At 35.2% G+C, this 21189-nt stretch overlaps 1 protein-coding gene across 6 annotated transcripts in view; it reads left to right on the forward strand.

Annotated features, from left to right (window-relative positions):
- The window catches only part of RCHY1 (ring finger and CHY zinc finger domain containing 1), an 86021-nt gene extending 65108 nt beyond the window's left edge, over nt 1–20913 (forward strand). For 4 of the 6 annotated variants that reach the window (XM_023189771.2, XM_023189773.2, XM_023189772.2 and 1 more), the window contains 6 exons: nt 6146–6224; nt 8351–8395; nt 8502–8560; nt 8647–8673; nt 9587–9707; nt 17427–18057. In XM_023189771.2, the coding sequence (XP_023045539.1) occupies nt 6201–6224; nt 8351–8395; nt 8502–8560; nt 8647–8673; nt 9587–9707; nt 17427–17555 (405 nt within the window). In that variant the 5' untranslated portion in view covers nt 6146–6200 and the 3' untranslated portion in view covers nt 17556–18057. Of the gene's footprint in view, nt 1–6145; nt 6225–8350; nt 8396–8501; nt 8561–8646; nt 8674–9586; nt 9708–17426 lie in introns of all 6 variants that reach the window. The other 2 variants (XM_023189770.2, XM_023189769.2) reach the window with 1 other exon arrangement.
- Nucleotides 20914–21189: the final 276 nt, after the last annotated feature.

The following is a 21189-nucleotide window of genomic DNA, read 5'->3' on the forward strand; positions in this document are numbered from 1 at the left end:
GGTCTGGAGTGGACCTCCAGCAAACTCCAACAGACCTGCAGCTGAGGGTCCTGACTGTTAGAAGGAAAACTAACAAACAGAAAGGACATCCACACCAAAACCCCATCTGTACATCACCATCATCAAAGACCAAAGGTAGATAAAACCACAAAGATGGGGAAAAAACAGAGCAGAAAAGCTGAAAATTCTAAAAATCAGAGCACCTCTCCTCCTCCAAAGGAATGCACTTCCTCGCCAGCAATGGAAAAAAGCTGGACAGAGAATGACTTTGACGAGTTGAGAGAAGAGGGCTTCAGACAATCAAACTTCTCCAAGCTAAAGGAGGAAGTTCGAACCCATCACAAGCTAAAAATCTTGAAAAAAGATTAGACGAATGGCTGACTAGAATAACCAACGTAGAGAATTCCTTAAATGACCTGATGGAGCTGAAAACCATGGCACAAGAACTACGTGACGAATGCAAAAGCTTCAGTAACTGATTCAATCAACTGGAAGAAAGGGTATCAGTGATTGAAGATCAAATGAATGAAATGAAGCGAGAAGAGAAGTTTAGAGAAAAAAGAGTAAAAAGAAACGAACAAAGCCTCTAAGAAATATGGGACTATATGAAAAGGCCAAATCTATGATTGATTGGTGTACCTGAAAGTGACAGGAAGAATGGAACCAAGTTGGGAAACACTCTGCAGGATATTATCCAGGAGAACTTCCCCAACCTAGCAAGGCATGCTGACATTCAAATTCAGGAAATACAGAGAACGCCACAAAGATTCTCCTCGAGAAGAGCAACTCCAAGACTCAAAATTGTCAGATTCACCAAAGTTGAAATGAAGGAAAAAATGTTAAGGGCAGCCAGAGAGAAAGGTTGGGTTACCCACAGAGGGAAGCCCATCAGACTAACAGCAGATCTCTCGGCAGAAACTCTCCAAGCCAGAAGAGAGGGGGGGCCAGTATTCAACATTCTTAAATAAAAGAATTTTTAAACCAGAATATCATATCCAGCCAAGCTAAGCTTCATAAGTGAAGGAAAAATAAAATCCTTTACAGACAAGCAAATGCTGAGAGATTTTGTCACCACCAGGCCAGCCCTACAAGAGCTACTGAAGGAAGTGCTAAACATGGAAAGGAACAACCAATACCAGCCACTGCAAAAACATGCCAAATTGTAAAGACGATCGATGCTAGGAAGAAACTGCATCAACTAACGAGCAAAACAACCAGCTAACATCATAATGACAGGATCAAATTCACACATAGCAATATTAACCTTAAATGCAAATGGGCTAAATGCTCCATTTAAAAGACACAGACTGGCAAATTGGATAAAGAGTCAAGACCCATCAGTGTGCTGTATTCAGGAGACCCATCTCACATGCAGAGACATACATAGGCTCAAAATAAAGGGATGGAGGAAGTTCTACCAAGCAAATGGAAAACAAAAAAAGGCATGGGGTTGCAATCCTAGTCTCTGATAAAACAGACTTTAAACCAGCAAAGATCAAAAGAGACAAAGAAGGCCATTACATAATGGTAAAGGTATCAATTCAATAAGAAGAGCTAACTATCCTAAACATATATGCACCCAATACAGGAGCACCCAGATTCATAAAGCAAGTCTTTAGAGGCTTACAAAGAGACTTAGACTCCCACACAATAATAATGGGAGACTTTAACACCCCTCTGTCAACATTAGACAGATCAACGAGACAAAGTTAACAAGGATATCCAGGAATTGAACTCAGCTCTGCACCAAGTGGACCTAATAGACATCTACAGAACTCTCCACCCCAAATCAACAGAATATACATTCTTCTTAGCACCACATCACACTTATTCCAAAATTGACCACATAGTTGGAAGTAAAGCACTCCTTAGCAATTGTAAAAGAACAGAAATTATAACAAACTGTCTCTCAGACCACAGTGCAATCAAACTAGAACTCAGGAGTAAGAAACTCACTCAAAACCTCTCAACTACATGGAAACTGAACAACCTGCTCCTGAATGACTACTGGGTACATAACGAAATGAAGGCAGAAATAAAGATGTTCTTTGAAACCAATGAGAACAAAGATACAACATACTAGAATCTCTGGGACACATTTAAAGCAGTGTGTAGAGGGAAATTTATAGCACTAAATGCCCACAAGAGAAAGCAGGAAAGATCTAAAGTTGACACTCTAACATCACAATTAAAAGAACTAGAAAAGCAAGAGCAAACACATTCAAAAGCTAGCAGAAGGCCAGAAATAACTAAGATCAGAGCAGAACTGAAGGAAATAGTGACACAAAAAACCCTTCAAAAAAATCAGTGAATCCAGGAGCTTTTTTTTGAAAAGATCAACAAAATTGATAGACTGCTAGCAAGACTAATAAGAGAGAAGAATCAAATAGACACAATAAAAAATGATAAAGGGGATATCACCACCGACCCCACAGAAATACAAACTACCATCAGAGAATACTATAAACACCTCTATGCAAATAAACTAGAAAACCTAGAAGGAATGGATAAATTCCTGGACATATACACTCTCCCAAGACTAAACCAGGAAGAAGTTGAGTCCCTGAATTGACCAATAACAGGTTCTGAAATTGAGGCAATAATTAATAGCTTACCAGCCAAAAACAGTCCAGGACCAGACGGATTCACAGCCAAATTCTACCAGAGGTACATGGAGGAGCTGGTACCATTGCTTCTGAAACTTTTCCAATCAACAGAAAAAGAGGGAATCCTCCCTAACTCATTTTATGAGGCAACATCTCCTGATACCAAAGCCTGGCAGGGACACAACAAAAAAAGAGAATTTTAGACCAATATCCCTGATGAACATCGGTGCAAAAATCCTCAATAAAATACTGGCAAACCGAATCCAGCAGCACATCAAAAAGCTTATCCACCATGATCAAGTGGGCTTTATCCCTGGGATGCAAGACTGGTTCAACATATGCAAATCAATAAACTTAAATCATCATATAAAGAGAACCAAAGACAAGAACCACATGATTATCTCAATAGATGCAGAAAAGGCCTTTGACAAAATTCAACAACCCTTCATGCTAAAAACTCAGTAAATTCGATATTGATGGAACATATCTCAAAATTATAAGAGCTACTTATGACAAACTTACAGCCAATATCATACTGAATGGGCAAAAACTGGAAGCTTTCCCTTTGAAAACTGGCACAAGACAGGGATGCCCTCTCTCACCACTCCTATTCAACATAGTGTTGGAAGTTCTGGCCAGGGCAGTCAGCAGGAGAAAGAAATAAAGGGTATTCAATTAGGAAAAGAAGAAGTCAAATTGTCCCTGTTTGCAGATGACATGACTGTATACTTAGAAAACCCCATTGTCTCAGCCCAAAATCTCCTTAAACTGATAAGTAACTTCAGCAAAGTCTCAGGATACGAAATCAATGTGCAAAAATCACAAGCATTCTTATGCACCAGTAACAGACAAACAGAGAGCCAAATCATGAATGAACTCCCATTCACAACAGCTTCAAAGAGAATAAAATACCTAGGAATCCAACTTACAAGGGATGTGAAGGACCTCCTCAAGGAGAACTACAAACCACTGCTCAGTGAAATAAAAGAGGACACAAACAAATGGAAGAACATACCATGCTCATGGATAGGAAGAATCAATATTGTGAAAATGGCCATACCGCCCAAGGTAATTTATAGATTCAATGCCATCCCCATTAAGCTACCAATGACTTTCTTCACAGAATTGGAACAAACTGCTTTAAAGTTCATATGGAACCAAAAAAGACTCTGCATTGCCAAGACAATCCTAAGCCAAAAGAACAAAGCTGGAGGCATCATGCTACCTGACTTCAAACTATACTACAAGGCTATAGTAACCAAAACAGCATGGTACTGGTACCAAAACTGATATATAGACCAATGGAACAGTACAGAGCCCTCAGAAATAATACCACACATCTACAACCATCTGATCTTTGACAAAGCTGACAAAAATAAGAAATGGGGAAAGGATTCCCTATTTAATAAATGGTGCTGGGAAAACTGGCTAGCCATATGTAGAAAGCGGAAACTGAATCCCTTCCTTACACCTTATACAAAAATTAATTCAAGATGGATTAGAGACTTAAATGTTACACCTAAAACCATAAAAACCCTAGAAGAAAACCTAGGCAATACCATTCAGGGCATAGGCATAGACAAGGACTTCATATCTAAAACACCAAAAGCAATGGCAACAAAAGCCAAAATTGACAAATGGGATCTAATTCAACTAAAGAACTTCTGCACAGCAAAAGAAACTACCATCAGAGTGAACAGGCAACCTACAGAATGGGAGAACATTTTTGCAATCTATCTATTTGACAAAGGGCTAATATACAGAACCTACAAAGAACTCAAACAAATTTACAAGAAAAAAACAAACGACCCCGTCAAAAAGTGGGCAAAGGATATGAACAAATACTTCCAAAAAGAAGACATTTATGCAGTGAAATGTCTATCAATGACAGACTGGATTAAGAAAATGTGGCACATATACACCTTGGCATACTATGCAGCCATAAAACAGGATGAGTTCATGTCCTTTGTAGGGACATGGATGCAGCTGGAAACCATCATTCTCAGCAAACCATTGCCAGAACAGTAAACCAAACACCGCATGTTCTCACTCATAGGTGGGAATTGAACAATGAGAACACTTGGACACAGGAAGGGGACCATTACACACAAGGGCCTGTTGTGGGACGGGGTAGTGGGGCAGGATAGCATTAGGAGACATACCTAATGTAAATGACAAGTTAATGGGTGCAGCACACCAAGATGGCACATGTATACATATGTAAGAAACCTGCACGTTGTGCACATGTACCCTAGAACTTAAAAAGTATGATAAAAAATTAATTAATTAAAAAAATAACATTAAGTTAAAAGAAGAAGAAAAAAGAAATGTCAAAGTGTGTTAAGCCTATATAACATGAGGGTACAGAAAGTATAACAATGTGCAAATAAAGTTCATTCAGCTGGAAAAAAATATACATTTGAAAATACTGCATTCCACCGCTATATGATGTATTTGATAAATGCCTATTAGGTCAAATTAGGTGAAATTTTTGTACTAAGCTTCTATGTAATTTCTGATTTTTAAAATTTGTTCTAACCATTACTGATACAATGTCAGCATCTATAAGTATGATGGTATATTTCTCTATTTTCGCCTTTAATACTGTCTTTTTCATTTGTTTTATGTAGTTTGAATCTGTATTGTTAAGTATATGAACATTTTGTTTAATGTACATGAACCTTGTTGTAATTTTGATACATTCTTTCATGCCTACAGTAATATTCATTGTTTTGAGCTCTGTTTTCTTATAGTAATACAGTCACAGAACTTTCTTATGTTTTTCATCCCATTATTTAAATTTCATTCTGCCTTTGTACTTTGAGTTTCTTGCTTATAATAAACTTATTTTTGGATTTTGTAATTTTTATCAATTTTTTGTTACCTTGTAATAGTTATTTTCTATATCACTATTATTTATTGATACATAATTTTACCTCTTGGGATACATATATTTTGATACAAACATGGTGTGTAATAATGATCAACTAAGGGTAATTGGGATATCCATCTCCTCAAACATTTATTACTTATTTATGTTGCAAACATTCCTAATCTCTTCTTGTTACTTTGAAATATATGATAGCACAATAGGGCAACTATAGCTAATGATATTAATTCTGATTATATCTGCCTCTTATATTTAATAAAATTATTGTGATGACTGTGATAAAGAATGAAGTGGTTCTGTGTAGATAGACATAAAATCTTCAGAATGTATTAAGTGAAAAAAAGTTGCATAATGGCATCTGTAGAAAGAATTCATTGATACAAAAAATCAAACCCAAAGTGTGTTGTGTGTCTGTCTTTGTCTCTTTTTGCAATTTTGTAGAAAAAAAAGCCCTAGAAGGGTAGATACCACTCTGTGTATAGTGCTTACATTTGGAGAGGGATGTTGGGGAGATAGGGGTTTATCCCATATTCTCCATTGTGGCTTGAAAGTTTTTTTACAGAGACTAAACTTGTGTTTTACATAATGAACAAATCATGACTGTAGTAAAAAAATCATCTAATCTTTTGACTTTCATGTGTTTTGCTAGGATTGGTCCAAAGGAAGATTTTTTCCATTGTTTGAAATGTAACTTATGTCTAGCTATGAATCTTCAAGGAAGACACAAGGTATATAATTTAGTTTGTGTAATTTTTAAAGTATTGCAGTGTTTTTGAAACAAGCTTAACTTCTAATATGTTTTGGAAGCATGCTAATTTTCATATATTCCAAGTGCAACTGTATTGCTGTGTTGAAAAGCAGTATTAACAAATGGATATTTTAAAATATGTACCTCAGAATATCTGATCTACAATTCCTTTTCTTCTCTATAGTGTAAGAATGCTTATATCACTTATTAACATAATGTTGACAACTTCGAAGTTGGTTTATGGATTCTTACCATTGGTACTGCGTTTAAGAATAACTTGAAAACAGGAGAAATACTGAATGGTGTAACCTAATTAGCACAACATTCTAAGAAAATTCGGAAAATATTTTACTATTTTTTTTTTTACAATTAAGACATACATATTTTAAATCTGGGTATAGGAATTATGTCACAATCCCAGGCCCTTTTTCATTATTTAAAAAATAAAATCTAATAAAGTATTACATTTATAGTACTGATTCTACCTACTACAAGAATTTAATTAAGAGAATGGAGGAGTGGCGTAAAGTGAAGTATAAATCATACTTGTTCAAGTATAGGAAATTCCAGATAAGGGAGAACAGTGTAAGTAGCAACATTGTAGCTGTCGAGAGAGAGAGAGAGAGACAGATAGACATTAATTGGAAAGAGACTGAAATTATTTACTTAGCAGTATAGTAGGTTCGATAGAAGGTAAGAATAAGAAGTTATTGCAGAAATATAATATTAGCTAGAACTTGGCCTAAATAGTAAAGTGGTGAGGAAAATTGAGATGAATAATGAACATACATGATGTGGTAATGGTATTAAGGAAAAAGAGTGAGGCGGAGTAAAGATGACTCTGAAGATTTTCAGCCCCAACTTAAGGTACTTATTAGTAGATTGTAAATTTTTTGAAGATAAAAGATTGAGTTTGGTTTTTAAACTTGAGCTTGTGGTGATGGCAGGCTATGCTAGTGGAGATAGCCAGGAGTCAGTAGTATCTTATAGATTACATTTCCCTGATGTTCTGGTTTCCAAAGCATGTGTAGTGTGTGTGTGAGTGTGCACACACTAATTCATTGCATCCTCACCTCAGCATTTGTGTTCCATCAACTCAGAGATGCCACTGATGATCAGATATGTTATAATTGCGGGGATGTTAAAATGTATGTGTGAGGTGTACTTTAGAATCAAATGAAATATGCATTAATTTTATTTTATAAATAAGAAACATAAGACTAAAGCAGTGGCTAGTCCAAAATCTTAAGTACTGGTAAATAGCAGAGCTAGGATTACAGTCTAGAGTTTTAAACTTACTCTTAAGCTTATTATTTTGAGGGTTTATCTCCCCACTATACTGTCATCTTTCAAAAACATAGCTATTTTTTTGTTTTGGTTTTTTTGTTTTGTTGTTTTTTAGTTATCTTTTATTGTGTGTATTACTGCGTGGTCCTGCCATCTATTAAGTGCTTCCATTAAAAACCTGGGAGTCTTCCATGGCACAGTGCTTTCCCTTACCTCCTTGCATTTAATCAGACGTTAAATCTTGTCAAATTAAGAACTGAGGCTCTGAAGTTAGCCTACTGGAGTGCCAGTTTAACTGTGACTTTGGAAGTTCTTCTCTAGGCCTCCACTGCTTCAACTGTAAAATGGTATAACAATCATAGCCTATTTCATCTAGGATTGTGAGATTTAATTGATCTTATACAGGTACTGTGCTGAACATGGCATATAGTAAATTTCAATAATATGAACTATTATTATTACCAATATTATTAGTAAGTAGTTGAGCTTACTAATTTAGGTCACTGGCTTTGAAGCAAAACATACATAATATGCAAAGGTTCCAAATGAATTCCTAAGTCACTTTCCTTATCTGTGGAAGTGAAGGTAATCTCAATAATGTTTATTGAGTATTTTCACTGTATCAGGTAATGTACCAAGCCTGAAATAGTGTGAGATTTAAATAACTGTTAAAAAACTCTTTTCTGACATATAAGCATATATTAATGTTAGCTATTATTTTTAGTAAGTTGATTTTGTTAATTTTTATTATTAATACTGTTATACCTGACATTTTCATCTAGTTAAGCTTTTGTTAATGTGAATTTCTCTTTTAAACAGTGTATTGAAAATGTGTCCCGACAGAATTGTCCAATATGTTTGGAGGTAGGCTTAAGATATTTTTTACTTTGGAAGTCTCAGCTCTTTGAATTCAAAATACTTGTTATTTATATTGTCTTCATACAAGCACTAACATTTATTTCCTTTACAGGACATTCACACATCCCGTGTTGTTGCTCATGTCTTGCCATGTGGACATCTTTTACATAGGTAAAGCAACATTTTTTTCTCAATGATGTCTGAAAATAGTGGAGACAGTTTTTGTTTTACTAAAATAATCTTATATTTTCTTTCAGAACGTGTTATGAAGAAATGTTGAAAGAGTGAGTGTTTGGGATTTTAAAAAGAATTGTAAGATGTTTGATTTTTTTGTGTGTGTGGTGTGGGGTGGTGGACAAACATTGTTACTTATACTGTATTGGGCATGGCAATATTTATATTGAAATGGGTAGGGTAGATGAATAGTGTTAAAACAAGACAAAGCATCTTGGATATAGAACTACATCTTTGCCATATGTTTCTCTTAAGCCTTGTCTCCTCCCACAATTTGAGATAGATACCTCTTTTTTTTTTTTCTGGCCATATATACCAGGAAGCAGTCTTTGCTGGATGCTGTTACAGTGTTGTAAAAATGCCGAAAAATATTGCTAAAAATTTGTTAGGTTGTTATATTGGTCAAGTATAATGAAGTAAAAGAAAGTAGGTGAAACAATCATTAAAGCTAAGACTTTATTAATGGAAAGGATATTAAAATTAGATGAAAATAATTGAAAAGAGGAGACTGTATTTTGGTCCTACAGATTGATGAGCAAAAATATGAAGAGCTAGAGAGAGGGCATTTTTTTTTTTTTTGTCAAATTTTTAGAAAGGAAATAATATCTGAATAATTTTTAACAAATACAGTATCTTCGCATGAGTGTACTAAGAAATTAAGGTTGTTTAGCTAAGGAGTAGCTTAATTAGTTTGTAAAAATATATGAAGTATATTCTACAAAGAATATGGACTAATTACTCTCCATTTTATAATACTGAGGAAAAAGACTTAGTTTTAAATAAGTATACAGGAATTAATTTAAAAGTTGTATAGTGTGAAAGTTCCCAGGTGCCTAAGAGATTATCTTGAAATAGAGGAAAATGCCTGTTTTGAATGGTTCATTTAGCTTGCATCTTCTTGTATACTTGAATTAACATATTCTTTGTTTAATGTTTGGAAAATAACCTTTCTATCTTTTTCAGAGGCTACAGATGTCCATTATGTATGCACTCTGCTTTAGATATGACCAGGTATTGGAGACAGCTGGATGATGAAGTAGCACAGACTCCTATGCCATCAGAATATCAGAACATGACTGTGGATGTGAGTAGAATCAATACTTTGTAGATTCCTTGTTGACACTCTTCATTTTTGTCCTCCTGCTTGAATTTGCCAAAAAAGAAAAAAAAAATACTGGTTTGACACAGATGCTAATGTGATGATTATGGAAAGCACAAATGATTTTTAAATTTTAGTTAAATAAGTAACTCAGATCAGGAAAAAAAAAAGTCTTAAGAATACCTTTATGTAGTTTTTCCCAACACTAGATGGCAGGCAAAAACTGTATTCTGAATTGTTTACACATTACTTGCCAGAGTCAGTAATATAACTGACTAGGGTTGGATCACTGGTGGGAGGTTTTAAGTACATTTTATTTTTAATTATTTTACATTTTATTTCAGGAGAACATATTTGCTGATTTTTGAGATTACGTTTCGGTTTTTAGTGTTTATTACCCTTTTTATTCCATCTTAGACTTATTTTTATTGAGTGCACACAGGAGACCCCTTTATCACTTCTGTTGTTCACAGAATCATAAGCAAAGAACAAATTGAGAGATAAGAGTCATAATTACAGAGAAGTCTTGATTCACGATCTTGGGAAAAAACTGTGCACAGTAAAATGCCGCTTGCTTCTGGGAAAAAACTTTCCTGGTTAACTTTACCTTAAGGTCTCTATAGGTGTCCAGTTCCAAGAGTGTGGAGGGTCCCTTCTAAATTGTGAGATAATGAACCTAAGGTTCAAAGTCCAGAAGATTTACTGCAGTGTGGGTGGGAAAGGCAGTCTTTCTCTGATGTTGTTCTCAGAAGACCCAATCTCCAGATTCTAGATTGTGAAGGGTTTGATTGTTCTTAGTCATTGGACCATCAAAATTTTCTTTACCTGATGAAAATGTACTTTGGCATAATGCATAAAAGCCTTGCAGCATTTAGTCGTATCAGAGTTTGGTAGTGGAAGATGCATGAGGTTCTATTTATTATTAGGTGCATAGGCCTTCCAGTGATTATTGCATAAGGGGTCAACTTATGTTTTCCACTTCAAGTGGATCTGATTGCCATCAATCTGCAATATCAATCTGCAGTATGTTTAACCAAGGCAATCCAGTCAATTCAGTTAGTTTTGCCTAATACTATTGTATCTGTATTATCTTATGTAACTATTTTACAACTTGTCCAGTGAAATAAGACCCTCTGTCACTGGAGACTTCTCTAGGAATGTCCCATGAGAGAAACACATTTTATAATAACCTTTTAACTGTAATAGAATTAACCCTCTTGCATAGGATACCTTCTATACAACCAGAAAACAGGCACTGAAAATGACAATTGAATGTAATCCCTCTATAAATACTTAAATGGCCCATCAGGTAGCAGAAATGTACTTGAAGTTTTGATTGTCTTCCCAGGATTATGGTTTCGACAAAGCAAACATTGGTCACAAATTATTTTAGCAATTTAGCAATATATATAAATTTTATATATACGTATAAAATTTGGATTATTTTATCTTTTCCATGATGAGCCATGGAATGCAGAACTTTTTTTTTGGAGACAGAGTCTTGCCCTTGTTGCGCAGGCTGGAGTGCAGTGGCACAATCTCGGCTTACTGCAACCTCCACCTCCAGGGTTCAAGTGATTCTCCTGCCTCAGCCTCCCGAGTAGCTGGGATTACAGGTGCCTGCCACCGCACCTGGCTAATTTTTGTATTTTTAGTAGAGTCGGGGTTTTGCCATGTTGGCCAGGCTGGTCTCAAACTCCTGACCTCATGATCCGCCTGCCTCGGCCTCCCAAAGTGCTGGGATTATAGGAGTGAGCCACCTCGCCCAGCTGGAATGCAGAACTTTTAATAATGGAAGCTTTAAGGATTTAGGAAGGGCCAGGGGGCTGTCCAGGTTCTCCATGAGTCCACGCTTAGCATTGGATTTGTGTCCTCTTAAATACCAGATTAGGTGCCTCCCACTGATAACTGAAGGGTTATTATAGGTAATTTGGCTTGGATTGTGGAGTTGATTGAAATCTAAACAATTTCAGTACTGGCTGATTTAGTGTGAAAATCTGGCAAGTATTTTCTTGGTATTCAATTAATTTTTATCCTGCTTGGGGTAGCAGTTTTAAAACCAGTCAGTCTCTCCATTAGAGAGTTCTAGGAATTGTTATCTGGTCCAAGTCCTAAAGTTGTCAGAAATCTGTATTTAAGAGAGCTTGTCAGGGTCCTTTTCATCCTTTCATGAACCTCCTTGAAGACACAGAACTGTAGGATTTTGCTCCCTTGTGAAGTTTTCAGAGAAACTGCATCAGAATTAAGCAGTTAACTGTGGAAACAACTTAAAATGGTTATAAAGACATGATTGACAAGGAAATTTGGTTATTTCTGTGGCCTGCAATAACACAATAACCATAATCAAGACTGATAGAACATACTCAGACATAAAGAATTTTAGAATCATATAATCTTGGAATAAATCTTAATAAAAATATAACAGAAAAGTTAAATATCATTTCTTATTTGACAATGCTTATGTAATTTAACAGATCAAATAATCCTTTTTTTCTCTCTTAGGATGCTGCAGGGGCCCTTTGTAGCATGCCAAAGTTAGAGGTCAAAAAAAAAAAAAAAGACTTAATTTTGAAGTTGAAATTTGGTTTTGGGAAGTTTGTCAAGTGTGTCGAAGATTTAAAACACTTGACCAAAATAGAATCATAAGTCACTGTAAAATAATAGTCATTTGTATAGCCAATATGAGAATTAACAGGTTTTAAAAAGTGAAAACATTTACTCTTTAAAACTCAGTTTTCTAAACAACCAAAAGTCCTGAGACACCGTGAGACAAAATCTGTTTCCCCTTGTCTCCTCTTTTTATTGTTTGAAATTTACTCAAAAAGTAAACAAAAATATTTTACTGTCTTATTAATACTACATGAAATCTTTGTTCAAGAGAGAAAACCAGATTTTACCTTTGTATTATTAGGACTAAAGCTAATTTTAATAAAACCTTATAAACAAATCCATCCAATCTGTCAGTTTTTTTTACCATGTAAGATTTCCATAAATCTTTTATATTCCCTTATAAACTTTTAAAATTCTTTCTTTTGAGCAGTATTTTAATCTACACTTTTTTATTCCTTCAATTTGAAACAACTGTTAAGTAACTTCAAACTAGACCAAAAAAAATTTTTTTTTTTTTTTTTTTTTTTTTTTTTTGAGACAGAGTCTTGCTCTGTCACCTAGGCTGGAGTGCAGTGGAGCAATCTCGGCTCACTGCAACCTCTGCCTCCAGGGTTTAAGCAATTCTTCTGCTTCAGCCTCCCGAGTAGCTGGGACTACAAGCATACAGCACCATGCCCGACTAATTTTTGTACTTTTAGTAGAGACAGGGTTTCATCATATTAGCCAGGCTGGTCTCGAACTCCTGACCTTGTGATCCGCCCACCTTGGCCTCCTAAAGCTAAATTTTTTTAAAACACATGCCTTGGCAACTTTTCTCACCAAAAGTATATCTTGCTTGTTTTTATACTCCATATAGGGAATTGTTTTTCTTACATCTAGTAGTTTTAGTTACATATATTAACTACAGTTTTAACTCTTAGTAATCCTAATTTCCAGTGAAAACCTTAGGAAGTAATTTTGAACTGTTTTGTATCAGTATTTATAGATGGAAGCCATTTTAATTTTTTGGAAGGATGTTTCCTTAAATTATTATTTATTAAGATATCTAAATGTATTTAGCTTTTCTATGCTATATAAAAATAAGATGCCAAAGTATATAAACTTATAATTAATGTTTTAGCATTTTAACTTACAAATGTCTTAAAAGTTTTATGATTACTTAAACATATAAGATTTTAAATTACTGAAAAATTTGAAATTAGGACACAGGTGTACCCTCCCTAATGTTTTCTCAGTCATCTTGAGTCTCAAGTAGTCATATGTCAACCAGGAGGCTATGAAGGGCAGAGCCTGGCTGAGTCCTGAATTTACATACCACTTATAGAGTTTTGAACAGAAGACAGAGCTGTAAAGATGATGCCTGGAGGATGGAACCCCTCGCAGAATAGCCAGGAGGCAAAGCTAAGTCAGGGAAGAAGACGCCCTAGTGGGCTTGATTCTGCCTTGTAGTTACAGGTCTAGGCACTGAGAACATGTACCCAGGCCTCACTTAGCCAGACTTCAGAATCTAGAGGTTCAAAACCCAAAACAAGCTCACAGTCAAATCAAGCAAGTGTTGAATTATATTCAACAGACACCTCTGAAGCCACTCTTATTTTACTAACAGTATAAAAACTGGCTTTATTTACCAAATGTTATCACATACACATAACACCTGTAGGAATACAGACATAGGCAGATGCAGATCTTAGAGCTTTCCTAAAGGATTTTCATCTGCTGGCTTTTAAATAGTTTTTCTATTCCCCATTCAGACTATCAGTTTTCCAATTAACCTGTTTCATTGCCCTGAGCAATTGTTAGCTAGGCAGCCCTAAATATGCATTTCTAAAGGACCAACTCGTAGGTCAAACAAGGTAGAAAATTTGGCCAGGTGCGGTGGCTCAAGCCTGTAATCCCAGCACTGTGGGAGGCCAAGACGGGCGGATCACGAGGTCAGGAGATAGAGACCATCCTGGCTAACACGGTGAAACCCGTGTCTCTACTAAAAAAAAATACAAAAAACTAGCCGGGCGATGTGGCGGGCGCCTGTAGTCCCAGCTACTCGGGAGGCTGAGGCAGGAGAATGGCATGAACCCGGGAGGCGGAGCTTGCAGTGAGCCCAGATCGCGCCACCGCACTCCAGCCTGGGCGACAGAGCGAGACTCTGTCTCAAAAAAAAAAAAAAAAAATTTATATCTCAAAAGCACAGAGCTAAGACTTTAGATGTAAATATTGTACCATCATTTGCTCAAACCAAGAAAAAATGGTGTAAAAGTTACGACAAGATGGCCAGAAAATCACCTTAAACAAAGGTATGACTGTGTAAATTTAAAACAGAGATAAGAGTTCCTAATGTACACAGACAGACACCTTTACAAATGGAAATTTCCTTTATAGATATAAATTGATTTTACCAAAAGGGTTTCAGGATAACCTTCAGTATAGTCAGTTAAATGCTGGATAGGTATATTTTAGTTCCATAGATGGTTTTTAAAAATTTACTGTTTCTTAGCTAAAATTACTGAGTTTAGGGTGGAGCCCACTAAGAGAGTAGAGGAAAGAAAGCATTCTTTTTTACTGTTTGCAGTTTACTCAAAAATTAAACAGAAGTATTTTAGTGTCCATGTCCATGCCTGGGCGCAGTATGGATAGATCTGAAAAAGAAGCAAGTCTGTTTTACCTGAGGGCCTACATTTTACAAACATTTTATCCAGGCTATCTTTCTTTTAGCCTTCAGGGCAGTATAGTAACTAAACCAAAAGGCTAGTAGATTTAATTTCTCATCAGTTAGTTAAGCTTTTTATTTGTCTTTTAAAAGTCTTTTTTTTTTTTTTATTTTAAGGCAATAAAAATATTGAAATATTTTTAGAAGTTTCACTCAATAGGCATTTTTAGATGAGTCTAATTTGGGAGCCCTCATTTTCAAATGCACTTTTTTTTGGTTTGATTTTTAACAGCTCCTTATGGTCACCATCAAATGCACTTCTTAACGTATAGTTTTAAGTGTTCATTTGGGACGTTCCATTATAATTTAAAATTACCTTTAGTAAGGTTTTGGCATTTCTATAAGCAAATGGCATTTTATCCTTCCATAAAACGTTTACAAAGTGTTTGCTGCTTCTGAGGCCTAATACTTACACTTGTAGGCAGAACCAGAAGGTAGATTGCTCAGTTCTTCAGAAATTAAGGATCCCATTTTCACCTTGAATCTTGGCTTTGGCTCTCATATTTCCTTGGTAAACTTAACCAGTGAATTTTTCCCTACTTAAGGGTGCAAGAAGAATTGAAGAGGGCAGGACACAAAAAACCCTGTGAATTTCCAAAAGCCAGTTTGCACCCCCTGCTGTTTTGCCATTTACTGTGCTTCTGCCTGACCCAGTCAGACATAAGAGGCCTTTAGCTAGCTCCAAGGCAGTTGGATCCTGGACCCAGTCCAGTTTTTGCTGCGACTTCTGAATCCAGAAGTTCAGATGAAAAATGTGTTCAAAAAAATTTGGATAGCTCAAAACACAAATCCGCGGAGTTTTAAGAATCTGAGAACTTACCATGATTCCTAATGGCTGTGAGAGAGCAGTGGACACAAAGGGCCTAACGGTACCTTACTGGGTCCCTTGGTGCTCTTGGAGGTCACTGCAAGCTCTACTCAAATCCCACTTCTGATGCCAGCTGTTTGAAGAAAAACCTTACACAAATTAAATTTAAGAACTTAATTGAGAAACAATTTGTGAATCAGGCAGCCCTGAACCAGAGTAGATTCAGAGGGTCTTGACTTTCTTTATTTGGTTGCTGCAAACTAAAGCTTAAAAGGTAATTTCTGTGCCTTTGTCTTATGGAGAGTGATCATCTTTTTTCCTTTAAGTAAGATGTGTTGCTGTCTCTTCTCAGCCCTAGTATTGAGTTTTAGATCAGAATGGGAAAGTCTAGTTTTCTGGCTAGATAATTTTTGGTTGTATTACACATTTTCTGAACATCTTCAGATACTTCAGCATACGAGGATAAAAACCACATAGCAAAGCCAGATGAAAATTATTTTTTGTTTTATTTACACTGGAATGTTTCATAATTCATGTGGATAATTGTTAGGGCAATGAAAAATAACTTTTAGAATACTAACCGATAATCATGTGATTGACTAGAGGCTGAAGTGTGCTATGTTCCATGTAGATAAGTTTTTGAAATAATGGCTTCATTAAAGTACAATTCACATATTATACAGCTCTTTCATCTAAATTGTACAATTAGGTGCTTTTAAAAATATTCATGTAGTTATGCAAACATCACCACAATTTTAGAACATTTTTGTCATCCTAAAAAGGAAACGCTTGTACCCATTAGCAGTCATTCCCTAATGCCCCAGGCCTAGGCAACCACTAATTCACATTTAGATCGTATTTTTTAAAGAATTATTTTCCAAATTATAATTTAGAGCAAATTTGGAAATTTTCTGCTTATTATAGTGTGACTATTCAAAAGCGAGTGCTTTTCTTCCATAGTAATGTATTGATTTTCAGGTTAACACCTTTGCTTTTTTTCAGGTTCTTAGCACTCGAAGAAATTAATTCTTAAACAGCATCTTCTAGTTATTGTAGGGATGAGCGAAGAGCCTCTATTTACTCAATTTTAGGAACTACTTTTTTTGCAATCTAATTCATTCCTAAGGCAGAGAAGACAGGGAACAGTATACTAAACCTAAAAAATAGACAAAAATATTATTTGTGTAAAAATTTTGGTTTTATTAACTGAGATATATTTCTGACTGAAAAATAATGAATCATGTTGCTGTTTTGAATTGTAAGTATCAGGTATTGATCTGATTATGCCTAGGTTAATTTTCTTGCTTGTACTATTTATACTATTTAATATTTGGAAACTATTTTAAAATAAGCTTTTTTATTTTGCTCAAATCTGCCTTTTCACTTTCTGAATTCAGAACCACCTTAATAGCCTTTTAGAGTTTTCAGTGAAAAAAAAAGAAATTTCTACTTTTGGAAATGTGTAGACTTATGTACGTATTTTCACGTATTTAATATGGTTTTCAAGGGATTATTATGAGCAGACAATGCTACTTGTATTTATAAGGTTTAAAATACTTAATTTGAATTAATCTCTTTTCAGATTCTTTGCAATGACTGTAATGGACGATCCACTGTTCAGTTTCATATATTAGGCATGAAATGTAAGATTTGTGAATCCTACAATACTGCTCAAGCTGGAGGACGTAGAATTTCACAGGATCAGCAATGACGACCCTATGCAGTACTGGAGAACTTGACATTTTCTGATATAGAAAAAGGCTTTCCTTGGTATCGTGTTATCATGTGTCATCATCTATGCATTAGAGTTGATGTGTTTTGTACTAGTGTCACAGCATAAAATCATATTACAAGTACTTAAGGATTCAGGGTCTCTTGATAGAATTATCATAGCTCTATATTGAATGAAAGCCACTGTGCTTGTGTTTTGATTGGAAATTCCTTTAGTGTCAATTTTTTGGAAGCCAATGATATTCGCCACTGATACATTCATAGAAGTGTATTATGTTTTCATGAAATTTTGCTTTAGGTGACACTATGCACGCAGTTCATTTCTAGTTCTTGATAGAACTGCACTTAATTCTCAGTAGTATTCTTGACTTTTTAAGGGCTGTGCTATAGTAAGTTCTCCCTTACTGTTAAAACCTAATTAAATATGCTCTAGAATTTTCTGAGAGTCCTCTGGATCCTCTAAATGTGAATTTTGATGTAATAATGGCTAATAAAATTATATTGAAACAGTGTTTTATAGAAAGTTTTTTCCAAAGTTTTCTATGTTTGGCTCAATTAGGGCAGTATCATCAGCTCTATAATGTAAAATAAATTTTCTTTCTTTTGAGGTATTCTGTAAAAGTAGTTGGGAAAATTATTATGTAAAATAATAAGACTCTTCCAAAGCCTTAATAAAAACATCAACATTGAAAACAGTTTTTTTTAGGTTGCCCAAAATTATTTCTTCAAAGAGTCATTCATTTATTCATTTATTTAGCAAGTATTTATTGAGCAACTGCTATGTGGCAAATATGTTTCTAGATGCTGTAGAGACAACAGTGGACAATAAAGATAAAAGTCCTTGTCCTCACAGCAGTACATCCTAGTGTTCATCATATTTGATCAGTGTACTCATTTTCCTTTATGCAAGGAGTATATTGTGAATGAATGGAATATTTCTTCCCTAAGCATGTAAAAACAGGGGATGGATGAGTGAGAAGGCCATGGGATATTCCTGGCAAGATCTCTGATTTCATAGTACTTTTTTGGGCTTATGTAATGGAATTAAATATACCTCTTAATTCAGGAACAAAGTTAACAAATGTGTTTGATGATCCAGCCGACTTTGACAGTAGTATCTCCGTAATAGCTTACATTACATTAGGCTAGGAAGTAAAATGTACACACATCAGTTGATAAGTACCTATTGAGCACCAGTTGTATTTCCAACTTTGAACTATTTGAATCTTCTGTGAATAAGAAAGTTAGCCTTTTAACTAGAAAGCCTAAGAGTTCGGGCACATTTATTTCTTCTTTTGTTGAAATTTATTCACCTGGATAAAGGCAGCAGTTTGGGGCTCAGATCTTTATTCTATCTCACCTTCTTGTCTTCTATATTCTACTCTTCTTAGATTCTTTCCCTTCATCTGTTTCCTTGGCCTGGCCAGAGCAGCAGTACTGATCTTGATTTGGGAAAGGATGTTCCTGGGTATTACCAATTAGTACACAGATAAGGAAAGACTAGTTTTCCAGATCTGATACTTTTTTTTGAAGTGGTTTTGCTCTGTCATTTAGGCTAGAGTGCAGTGAAGTGATCATAGCTCACTGCAGCCTTGACTTCTTGGGCTGAACTGATCCTTCCACCTCAGCCTCCAGAGTAGCTGGGACTACAGGTGTGTGCCATCATGCCCAGCTAATTTTTAATTGTTTTGTAGAAACAGAGTCTCAGTGTATTGTCCAGGCTGGTCTTGAACTTCTGGGCTCAAGTAGTTCTCCTCCCTCGGCCTCCCAAGGGCTGGGATTACAGGCATGAGCCACTGTACTTGGTCCAGATGTACTACTTTTTATATTTGGTATTCTGCCAAACCAATCATGTTATTGCTTTTAATCATTGAATCATTGGACCTTTAAATAGGAGTGAGTGTATAATAATAAGGCTCTTCTGTTTTCAACATCTATGTGCTAGGGTCATGCATTAGCATTAATTACTACAGTGATTCTGTGGTGTAAGTGTTGTCCTCATGAGAAAGCTGAGGTTTAGAGGTTAAAATGACATGTTGGGGGTAAATAACAGACACTATGTGTTGGAGTTGGGAATCAGATCCAAGTTTGTGACTCCAAACCCACTTTTACCACATTGCTTTTGACCTAAACTTCCATTTTGCTAAAATACCCCTCACAGCTAGTCATCTATATCATTGAAGAGCTCATGATTTGATAGATTAACCTTTAATTTTTAGGTGACTCTAGTTAGAAAGTCTTATTTCACAATCTGATTGTTTCTTTAACTCAGGATCCAAACATGTCCAAAATAATGCAGAATACATATGCGGTCACTCATTCATGCTATCCAGTCATGTAGTTGAAGCAATTTTCAAATGCGCTCAAAGTCTCTAGGCTTCCGTACCCAGGGTTGCTTCGAGTATTTGTTCATGAGATGCCAACTTGATGATGAAAATCCTTCAACAATTCTCATTCACAATCAGAATAAAATCTACGTCCCTTACCATTCCGAATGCAATACTTAAAATGCATAATCTTACCCTTAAATACTTTTTCTGATTTCATATAGGTTATACCTCTGTAAGAAAGGTAAAAAACTCTGAACAATCCTTTCTTCCAGAGATAACTACTGTTAACATTTGAATAGACAACTGCATTCTTCTTTTCCTGTTCTTTTTATAATGCTTACAGGAATGTTAAATACTTAGATCTTAAGTACACTAGAATTATCTGTCCCTGAAATAAGTCAGGTTGCCCTGCCACAGAATTTGTATCTGTAGTTTACTTGTATTATTTTTGAAAAAAGTAAAATAACAATACCTTTGTGAATTTTTTGGTGCATAGCATCTCAGCTTCTTTTATTATTAAAGATGTATGTATCAAAAAAATAAGTATATCAAGTTGTTCATTTCTTAGTTTCTGGGGTCTTCTTAACCGGTACATAGAACTCTGTATGAATTAACTTTAGCTTATGTTTGAAGAAGTTTGTTTATAGTGTCATAGGTTTTAAAATCAAACTCAGTTTTTATTTCTTCACCAAAATCTATTTTCATATTATATACATATTAAATTTCCCTTTTATTTTGGTCATGCATCAAAATAAATTTACTAAGTACTAAAGAACCAACTTATTTTATAAGTGCCTGGCACTTAATAGGTATTCACTAGTTGAATAGTTTAATTTGAAATGAATTAATTTTAAATGGGAGTTGTTCAAAACTATGCCACTTTATTTTTCTTTTTTCCTTTGTGTTATTAAAATTTTAATTGATGATTGTATATATTATATATATGGAGTACAATGTGATGTTTTGATATATGTTTACATTGTAGAATGATTAAATCAGTGTAATAAATTTATTGCCTCATACGATTTTTTTTGTGGTAAAAAATCAACACTTAAAATCTACTCTTAGTATTTTTGAAATATATAATGCATTATTTATTATACTCACCATTCTGTGTAATCGATCAGTAAAGTTTATTCCTCTTGTCTAACTGATATTTGTACCTTTTGATCAGCATCTCCCCTTTTCCCATCCACCCTTGTCTCCCAGCCTCTGGTAACCACCATTCTACTTCTTCTATGAGTTCACCTTTTTTTAGCTTGCACAGATAGCTGAGGTCACATA

Source organism: Piliocolobus tephrosceles, chromosome 3 (genome assembly GCF_002776525.5).
Source record: "Piliocolobus tephrosceles isolate RC106 chromosome 3, ASM277652v3, whole genome shotgun sequence".
NCBI classification, from domain to species: Eukaryota; Metazoa; Chordata; class Mammalia; order Primates; family Cercopithecidae; genus Piliocolobus; species Piliocolobus tephrosceles.